This window comes from Dermacentor andersoni, chromosome 10 (genome assembly GCF_023375885.2).
Source record: "Dermacentor andersoni chromosome 10, qqDerAnde1_hic_scaffold, whole genome shotgun sequence".
Classification (NCBI taxonomy): Eukaryota; Metazoa; Arthropoda; class Arachnida; order Ixodida; family Ixodidae; genus Dermacentor; species Dermacentor andersoni.
Genome location: NC_092823.1, coordinates 34,012,946 through 34,023,426, shown reverse-complemented (window position 1 = coordinate 34,023,426; position 10,481 = coordinate 34,012,946). Strand labels below are relative to the sequence as shown.

The window sequence follows — 10,481 nt, the reverse complement described above, 5'->3', positions numbered from 1 at the left end:
TCGAATTCTATAGATTTTCTAGCATGGGATCCAGCAATGAGTGCCTCCGCTGCCTTGAAAATGCAGATACGCGTTCACAAAATCTCAAGTGCGCATAAATCATTCCATCTTTACTGACATTGATGTTATTTGCTTATCAGAAGCGTGAACAATGACGAGGACAGAAAGCAAAACTACATAGAGTATCTGTTGTCGTTGTTGAAGCTGTAGTGTACTTGAGTATGCACGTTTGTGAATTTTCACAATGTTTGATCGTTTCGGCTAAGTTTATGCCATCAGTTCCTGACACCATGCAAGGTGTCAAACAGGGCATTTCAGCGCTGAAAGTAGCAGTAAACGTACACATTAAAAAGGGAAAAACTTTTATTTAACAACGTCTTCCTTGAACAGAACAATATATGCGTACAACGCAATGAGGTCATTTTCAATGAGTTGGAGCGTGTTTTCTGGTTATTCTGTTCCTGAAGATCAACAAATGTATAGGCTATGGCACTCTGAGGTAGTAAAAAACAGTATCAAAAATGTATAGCTATAAATATTCGGACTCACGAAAAAAATGTCTATTTACAGTGGTCCTTGGCACAGTAACTTTGGAACCACGCAAGCTGTATGTACAGGACGTTGGAACCTGGAAACAATAGGAAACCTACGTTTGGCAGAAGCGAAGGCATCACAACCATGCTGTGTTTCTTGAAATTTTCGACACGCGACGTGTCCACTAATACTGCAGATTTGAATGGCACCGCAAAGCACGTCCTCCACTCGACATGCAGAAGGTAGATCACATGAGCGAGGTGTCGTGGCAAATCCTAGAGGCATCCCTCGAAGCAATAAAGAAGCTTGGCCGAGCGGTGACACGCGTGGCCGTTGTTTTTCGTGGTGGGTGCGACGAGCACCCTTTCGCCCCCTCTGATCCCAGGCCGGAACATCCTTGGCAGGAACCTGCAGACTAAAACACGTAAAACATTGTTAGCAAATGGAGTACGAGGGCACCGACACTGTAAATCTGCTGGTACATTTATCTTTTCTTCAAATGTACATCGTAACGTGTTGAGAAACATGATACAATAGGGAATATGTATGTATGTATGTATGTATGTATGTATGTATGTATGTATGTATGTATGTATGTATGTATGTATGTATGTATGTATGTACGTACACATGTACGTATGTATGTATGTATGTATGAACAAAAATTATTCACAATAAAAAAACTCGCACAATACCGCAATTAAGGCAAGCAAACTAAATGTTTAAATTCAAGAATTTTGACTGGCGGACCAGTCAAAACGAAGTTCGAAGCATCCGGTGCACTGTACAGGCAGTAGAAGAAAAGTACAGAAGTAGGAGGTGACGGCTTACTAGCATTTCAGCCATGGTATGACCTACGGCAGAGTGAGTACAGCATAATTGTCGTGCAAGAACATGCGGTTCGCGCGTCGACAGGCTGGCTATATGATCCTGTAATCGCAGCGAAACGCTGTATATTACTGTAACACGTCAACTTTTAGGGAGCTCAACTTTACTTCAAACAATCAGCGCAACACTATGATCAGCGAATCGCACAGGTTCCTGCAGTCACCGAGAAAAGGTTGATGTCCTCTGTAGGCGGTGAGAATTGTGGTCTTTGGAAAGGACGACAGGATTTTTTTTAAAAATCGGACGCAGTAGGCCGGTTTTGTGCCAATCCGTACCTTAGCAGCAATAATCAGCTAAACGATGCTCCTCAGGAGAAAGTAAATCAATGCAAGCGTAAAGATGTCTTAACTACCGGACGTATTTAGTTAACAATACCTTGTTCGGCAAAAGTGAGGGAGTAATTTCCTACAATTGCCAAAAAAACTCAAAACTGCATGCTTCAGTAAGAATTATTTGAAAAGACGTCGAGTACATGGTTGGCATTTAGGCTCCCGAATCCGTCCAGAAACACATGTCATAGGCGTATTCTTCACAGTGGACAGTGATTATGAGACAAATACAAATTAGTTAGAGAGTATATGGCGCGGATACTGTCCAGCGAGTAACGGCAGATTAATGATGCGGTTGAAAACGATATCATAAACACATTATACTGCTGCTAACCTTCAATACCTAAATTTCGACACAAGTTGTCCAATTACATAAGTCAAAGCTCTGTCCTCGGATTTGCGATGACGGCAAGCGAGATTGCCAAACGAGGCATAATTGCTCCTTCGGGAAGGGCCTTGTCGGGGTTCTATATATTACTCCTATAAAGGGCGCCCAGGTTTACTTCGGCCAGAGAGAACGGTGTGTGAACGACCGACTTAGGGAGCGTGCTCTAAAAAACTAGGAAGAAAGACAACTAATACCATTAGTCCCGCATATTAAGTAGTGTGGATGGTGTGCATATGAGGCGTGGTTTCGCGAGACCAAAATTTATTTATAAGAAGTTACCAGCTGCAGGTTCTAGGCAGGTGGGCACGTAACGCAACCCGGTTGGCTTTGAAAGCTTTCTTTATTAACACGCATCCCGCTATGGGCACAAACAAGGCGTTAACTACTTTGCACAAGGGTCATCCTGAGTTTTAGAATGTTTCTATTTTACACGCACCGTAGCTGATGATGTCGTAACGATAAGTCTTCGTGCATTCATATGAAGAAGTGGCCTGGTGCGTTCGCTCGATCAAGCTTTGAAATCCTTGGTGTGTTTATAGAAATAAGCAATTGATAGCAGCGTTAGTTGCCATCTGCTCCCGGTGTTAGGGTCCAAATATTTTTGCGCAATATTTTGCGCAACATAATACACCAACTGGCCCAACATCCAGTCTTTCTGTAGAGAAAAAATTCAGAAATACCTAATGGCTGCAGGAAGAGCGACAGAACGAAAATTATAGCTATAAGTTTTAGAGACAACAATACGGCAGCACAAATTACAGAGAAGGAAAGAATACAACTGGTATTCTAGTGGATGTTAGGAGCGAACGTGGAGTTGTGTAGGTAACGTTATGCATTGTTGCGCCTTTATTTTCTCAATTAATAATAAACTTTTGTTACCACCGAAAGTCGAAATAGAACAAGGAATGGGCATCGGACATGGTTACGCTGTTCTATGGCATCAGTTGTATGTGCTGTTAATGGCGGGGACAATGGCTCAGTATTTCTTGTAGAAATTTGCGAAGACATATATCCAAATTAGAAAAATTAGTATAAACTTCGCCACACTTGCATACAAGTGCATATGCACATATTAAGCGCAGCATATTGCAGCTTTAAAATGGACGTGCACCAGAGGAAATTGGCTGTCATGGAGTAGAAGCGGTCCCGACAATAGCCTTGTAGAGGAGATATGGGTTCTTACTAGTAGCGGTGCAGTTACAAAAAACATTCATTTCACTTCAAATAATAACTATTCGCTTGATTCATTCACTCGCACACATTAAAGCTAAGGTTGCCTGGGCCGTTTTGTAATTTCGTAATTATACTTATTGTAAGTTTAAAATAATAGCCTCCGTACGACGGTACTTAACTAGACAGACACAGCGTGCAAGGTGTGTAGGATAACATATGTTTGGCGATTATAAGTCACTACAAGCATATTGTAAATACCCACCAGTGCACTTCCATGCAGAAATTACACCACTGAAATTTGCCGAGTATGCCTGTGATTTCAAGCGCTCTACGAACGGCACTCTCATCGGTACCACTGTTACTCCGCGCAAAAATTATCCAGCGATTCTGTGGTGACTCGGCTGTAGGGCTTCGTTTTTAATTATTGGCGAACATCAGCACATTCATGCAAATAATATCAGGTGTTCGAGTCTACGCACTGTGTGATTCTACGCCGCCACTACAACATGAAAATATAGTGCGCAAGAACATAATAGTGTTAATGTAGTACAAGCAAATATAGCGCTAACATGAGCCGTTGAACGTAATGCCTGACATGCTGTTCTGTCTGCTTTCTTAACCATGGAGCGCAATATGTCTACGTACAAAAACAAACTTGCCGAAAGCAATGTTTCCTACAGAAGTTCTTATAGATAAGTCTGGCGTTAGCGTCTAGGGAGTGCAACTGTGCTCGTCTATCCAGCATAGGAGCGACGCATTTAAGTATATAGCGTTCTTGTGGCATCGAGGGCCTTTGCCGCTTGCAAAGCGATTTTCTCCAAGGAAATGCAACAGTGAGCGACGATTACGCACATGTGTGGAAACCTACTGCATTCCTATATTAATTTACAAAGCTATGATTTCCCTGAAATTTAAGAGGGAAAAGCGCGTAAAACAACGGCGCTAGCACATCTGAAGCCACGAGCAAAAGAATAAAGCGCGAATATGTGCATGTTCTCACACGTACACTTGAATGATCGCTGCCTCAGAGTTCCCTCCAGTGAATTTTGTAGGAAACTACATCGCCGAGACAACTTCAATGTGCACGTTATGTCGTTTGTTGACTACGAAACAGGTAGTGCTCATGGAGCAAAATGCCGCGGTAAATTCACCTTGAATGAACATCATTCCAAACGCGTCAGAGTCATAAACTGCGTACTCTGTTTTGCAGTCCAGCGCTGGCATTTAGTAGCAGTACATTGATCTGGGCACCGACGGGATGTTCATGATTTCTTATACAAGATTATCGGTCGCCTATAACGGGACACAACTCTGTACAAACAAGAAATCCCATCAAGTACCGAATTACTTGCTAGGTGTTCACGATCTGCCGTACTTCGGCAGCACACTGCCTCGTTCACTGTACGGTGCGCTGTAATACAACATGCATTAATTAATTTATTTTTCAGATTTCACTGAAATTACTCGCGGAATCCTGCCACTCGCTGTGCATCGTCATATCGCTTCTATTTGTTTTTATTCTTATGACGTACTAAAACTTTCATAAAGCACCTTTTATCCCACTAGCATCGCGCATATCTTACTGGACTTGCCACCCGGGACAAATTTCACAAGCGCGAGCTCAAACATCAGCATTCTTAGCGTGGTTTTTTCTCTCTTGTTCTCTAGTATATTTTTTTTTTCGAATGACGACAGACAGGAATGCTGCCTCCTTCTTGACGCTGCTGACATAACCTGACCATCCATGTTTCTGCTACGAGTCACTGACCCTCTCGAACAAAGTTGTGTTCGAATTTGCATTAATTTTCCCCCTTTTTGTGTATTATTATCACATTTTGTACATCTCACCTTATGCAATTCCTTCAAAGTCGGCTGTCTTCAAGGAAAGTAAGCTGAACTGAATTGAACGATAGAGCGAATGAGCGCATACTGCTCGCAATTTTCAGTGTGCAAAGTACAACCGAGAAATATTTTCCTATTTCGTGCCTGACAGTGAGACTTCCTGAGGAAAATAATAATTATCTACACGTTAGGGTCACTTATCCCGTTAATAAAAAGACTGAAAGCCTTGCTGTGTTTATAGGCCTCCAGATTATTTAATAATGCATGGGCGCATTACAGAAGCTTTCCTCGTAAAGCTACGAAGCGAACGACAACACGGCGTCATATAGCCCCCCCCCCCCCTTTTTGTTTTTATATCTCAATAACCCTAACTAGACTATTGAAAATAACAGCTCCCTAAGACCCTCTTCCTCTTCCTTAAAGTTGAATATCACGTCCTGACGACCACAAAAAATGGTTAGAGAAGATAAGGTACAATGGGAATATCCGTTTAATGTGTAAGACTTGCCCCATTAAAGGCTCTCAAATAACTTCAAAAGCCAACAGGGCTAAAAAAAGGACTAAAGAGAAAGACGCTAGGCTTTTAGTTTTCTATGGTTTAAAAGTCGCCTTACGTGGAAATAAACCTTCAGTTAGTAGATGGCGCTCCGTCTTTTGTCTTTCTGTTTAGTGCCGTTCTTCGCGCTGTTTGCTTTCGAAGTGATCTATACCAACGAGCTCCCCAACGCGCGTTATTGGCAGAATGAACAAGCTATGAAGTACGAGAATAAAGCAAGCATTTATTTAGGAAATATGTGGCGACCGGGTTCAATCATACGCATTCTATATATTTGAACTGAACATTGAACGAAATTCCGATGCTCTCTTTAGTCCGTACAATGTCCATAATACTGCTTAAGGGATGCCTGGCTATATCTCGCTATGTGCATTTTTCTGCTCGTTGCTTGAGCCTTTACCATATTATTCCCTACAAAATGGTCCTTCCCATATTTTAGAAAGGGTCGAGCAGCAAATATATTATCAGCGATTAATACTACACTCACTGTATGTTGCATTCGATCTGAACCGTAAATTTACAGAAGTAACTGACTTGCGAGACTGCAGAAATAAATTAGTTTATAGACTAAGGCATCGAATCATAACACGAGTTTACCGCGCACAGACTACAGAACAAGAAGGCTGTAATTCCTAGCGGTGCGCGAGATATGTGACGCGAATAGTTCAGCCGCATCCTGAACTAATTTGTCTGATTAAGCACGAACGGCTTTCGCTTTCATTCCTACGCCTTGCTTTCCAGAAGTGTCCGCGAAGTACACGCGCAGCACCAGATCACGGCAAACGCATCAAGAGGTTCAAGCAACTCTAAAGCCGCTTGCCATCAGTGAGCTGCGATTTAATGAGCACAGACACGCCGCGCATCACAAGTTACTGTGAAGTAATTCTAGGTGCACGATTCCTTTATCTTCAGCTGACGGGTCATGCAAGGAATCCTAAAGACCGCATGGCAGCCAGAGTGAAAGCAGAGAAAATTGCCGAGGAAAGTCATAAAGGAAAGCGCTTGGCCGAGCAGAATTCAAGAAATCGACCGAACCACCGTCTTTCCTGCCCTCTGGTTTTTTCTTCTTTTTATTGCACTCTACTAGATGGTGAGTGCGTGAATAGTCAATGCAGTTTACACGAGCTCATTTTGGAACAGTAGGAACTTCGTCAGAGTGCTAGATGACAGCACGATCAAAAAGATTTCCTTGTTGACTTTTAAAAAAATGTACAATTTGAGCATATATCTTTCTTTTGTGCAAAAATAACTTGGCTGCGGGAACTGCGCAGCAAGCATCATACCAGGCACTTTGAAAGAATTCACATTAAACGTGCTGTGCTAGGTGTTTTTCAAGTGCGAAGTTCCAACACTTGAGTACAGCTTGATATCTTGTCGGGAACCAGCATCATGGTTAGAAGTTAACCCCAATTACGCCCGTCGCAGCGGTATGTCCAGTACTTTGAGTCAAAGTCTGAGAGGTGCCGTAGTACCGTTGGACCTTTCCCCGATACCTAGCGCCAGGTTTTGTCGACGTCGACAGCGGTTGAAAAACCTTCTTTAACAACCAATGAGAGTTCAAACCACGCAAATGTGCTGCCATTTCTAGTATTTCAAGTAGGAACCGACGATACACTTTTTTACAATGCAAATACCTTAAAAAAACATAATATTCAGTGGATAGTTATTTCATGTCATCTATGATATAGAAGAGCACTTGTTGTCATATGTGCAGAAGTAGGAAACAGCCCTGGACAATTGAAGATGAAATGGCGCCGGTGATATTCAGCGGCGCTTTTTTGCGGATGTGAGCAGATATGTAAGAAATCTGATGAAGCGAGTGGCAACAAATGTCTTCGCAGGCAAGACAAAAGATATGTTAACCGCGATACTACACACAAGACCAGACAAAGAGCGCACTTACGCAAGAACTTCGTCCACGGCGACCGCGGGAGCGTTCAACAAAACCACAAGCAAGAGTCTTGAGCCATGCTACGCCGCGGGCCACCAGGAAGCGAGTTCCCACAGAACTTCCTGTTCGTCGTCAACGCCGCAGGATTCCGTCTTCGGTGAGACACAGTGGTCTTGGAAACTACCCGCCCGCTGAACGTGGGAAACAGGGGTCCCGCACTCATTGCTGCTGCTGCCGGGAGACGAGGCTGACTCCGCAGTCAGGGGTGGCGAAGAGCTCAGGTATCCGCCCTCAGGAACCCTGTTTTCCTTCGGAGCACTGTACTGGTCTTCGGAAAGTGATCCCGATTGGCGTCTTGTCAGTTCCAGCAGCTGCTGCAGTTCCCGAATGTACTCGACGGCCGACCGGAGTGTTTCCACTTTGCTCAGTTTCTTCTGGCCCGTCTGGGGCACGTGCTGGCGGAGAGCGTTGAACCCGCTGTTCACCAGTCGCACCCTGTTTCGCTCGCGTTCGTTTCGGCGGGCCACGGCCGCGGTGTACGGAGCCGCGGTGGCTGCTACGCAAGAAGTCACGTCCGTGGGCCTCGGGCTCGCCGGCGGGCACTGGCGCGAGTGGTGGTGACTCTCCGCGTGGTGAACGACGGCGTGGTGGTGATGGTGGGTGTGCTGAAAGAGCGCGATACGGTCGGGCTTCATGACACCTCTCCGCGAACGCAGTTGCGCGCGTACTGAGCACCGGGAGCGGACCACGCGGCCCGCAACAACTTGCTCGCACGGGGGACGGCCGGGAGAGAGTGGTGGTTGTTACGCGGGCGAGGGAGTCACGAGCCTGGCAGCGGCTGGTTCACTATTTTCTTTTCTTTTTTTGCCACTTCTCTTTGCTCTTCTTTTCGTCGCCATTAGAGCTCCCGCTCTTGTTGTGGCGCACGCTTACGCACGCGACCGCTCTGCGGGGGTTGAGGTGTACAATGGCAAACTTCCCTCTCTCGCCTGCAGCCGCTCTCCATCTTTTCCGCTCACGTAGAGGAAATGGGCCGCCGCTTGGATCCGTCCAATGGCGGCGAACTTCTGACGGTTCGCCCGTGACCCGCTACAATGGGGTCCTCCTTTCCGTGAGGTCCGTCCCACCGCCTTCGTGCGCTTTGCGTGAAGCCGGCGGCACTTTTTGTGCTTTCGTGGGCTAGCGCTCTCGTGCCAAGAGTCTGCGTTACGCGCCCACAGATGGCAGCAGACGTCTGCGTGCGGTCTCTTTGCTAGGAGCGTATAGATACGAGGAAATAGTTGCTTGTGCACAAGAGTCTCAAATGTTGCATCCCGACTTCGGTGGCCGCATTTCGGTGGGGGGCGAAATGCACAAACACCCTTGGATTTAGCTGCACGGTAAAGAATCCCAGGTGGTCGAAATTCTTCTGGAGTGCGTGCCTCAGAATCAAATCGGCGTTTTGCCACGTAAAACCCCATAATTATTTTTTCCTCAGATACTCAAATATTGTCGGATACCGGTAGCTGCTGCAGCCCCTACGTGCCAATATGCCACTGGGTCCGTATAACCGATTTCCAACAGTGGGTGCGCTGACTGGGATCTGCCACTGCGCATATGAACATTCGTGGCCAATCCCCCACAAGAGGTATGTGCCGGTAGACCACCTTATCCGTTGGAAAATAAAGTTTATTCTATCTATGTGCCGACGAGCAGGTGCTCCGGATTTGACAAGCAGAACAACAGGCAATAACTGAAGAAGTCGGCAATAGAAAGAGCCTGATGTGGAGAAAGAAGTGAAGGACACAAATTTAAATCAGAGCATGCATTGAGCAAGCAGCCGTTAAGATATGTTTATATAGAAGTGAAGAAGACCTGTAAGTGAAACGATGACACGGCATGTATACCAGGGCAACTTAAGAAGGAGGGAGTACAAAATACAAGAACGGGTGCTCCACTTAAATGCCCGTTCTGTTCATCCCTGCTCCTTTTTACTACGTTCTTTTTTTTATTCTGCTGATATGCATCTCTCAGCCTTCAATCAACTAGACAAGCGTTGCTTCCGCAACCGTTTCTTTATGGAATAAATGTTTTTCAATTCAATTCAATTCAACTAGACACGCAACAAATTTTATTGAAGTGAGGGCAGATTAACAAAGATCAAACAAAGGTTCGCTTATCACCGACTCACATATGCCCGTGTGATCAGGCAATTTAATTCCTTTTTCCGTAATGCTTGTTCCTCTTCTTCTCGTACAAAAGTTGTTTCCACGATCAAATTCTACAGAGAGCACTTAGGCGAACCACACTACTTTGCGGGGACAAAAAACACTGCATGATAATCAGCGTCCCACTCCCAAAGCTAATGAATGGTGCAGTTCGATGAGCAGGTGCGATCCTCCAGTTTGAACGGACACATTTCACATCGTTTACGTCTCGAGGCAATTTAGACATTCCCCTACGACTCTGTTAACCGTGACAATCCAGTCGCTCACACAGAGCTCAATCTTCATCGTGTACACTCGATCAAGAGGCACGACGCGGTCGCCTTACTGTTCCACGTGCCCTTCCTTCAGCATGTATAATAATGCCTCAAGCTCGGTGATCTCCCTGTAAACCAATGATGTGTGAAAGTGCAGTATCCACCTCGTTCACATTCGACGAGGAAGGAGGCAACGAAAAGACCACATGGAAGAAGCTATTATTCCAGCCTAACCCCGGCATTCGGAAATGAGCTCTGACTGGACTTGGCCAAGTCCGGCATAAGACAGCGCCTGACGTGAGCGCGCCGATTGAAACCCAATGAGCATCTTGGCAGCGTTGACGTCAGGCGTTACCTCAAGAAACTCGACCGAGTCACGTCGTGGCTTTAAGGCGCATATTTGAATACGCGGGTAAATA

General features: G+C 45.3%; 1 protein-coding gene across 2 annotated transcripts; it reads right to left on the bottom strand.

Moving 5' to 3' along the window:
• Positions 1–345: 345 nt before the first annotated feature.
• Positions 346–8,543, bottom strand: LOC126519309 (achaete-scute homolog 2-like). Of its 2 annotated transcripts, none has more exons than XM_055065302.2 (2): positions 7,614–8,543; positions 346–942 (listed from the first exon to the last, which is right to left on the bottom strand). In XM_055065302.2, exon 1 carries the CDS (start codon positions 8,294–8,296, stop codon positions 7,682–7,684), a length of 615 nt encoding a protein of 204 aa, XP_054921277.1. In that variant the 5' UTR covers positions 8,297–8,543; the 3' UTR covers positions 346–942; positions 7,614–7,681. The 2 variants fall into 2 exon arrangements, with proteins under 2 accessions (XP_054921277.1, XP_050024891.1); XM_050168934.3 differs by having other exon boundaries at positions 346–949; positions 7,614–8,542.
• Between the last annotated feature and the right edge of the window lie 1,938 nt (positions 8,544–10,481).

What these genes read in the sequence shown, in the direction of transcription:
- LOC126519309 (XM_055065302.2), bottom strand. Translation starts at nt 8,296, where the DNA reads ATGAAGCCCGACCGTATCGCGCTCTTTCAGCACACCCACCATCACCAC.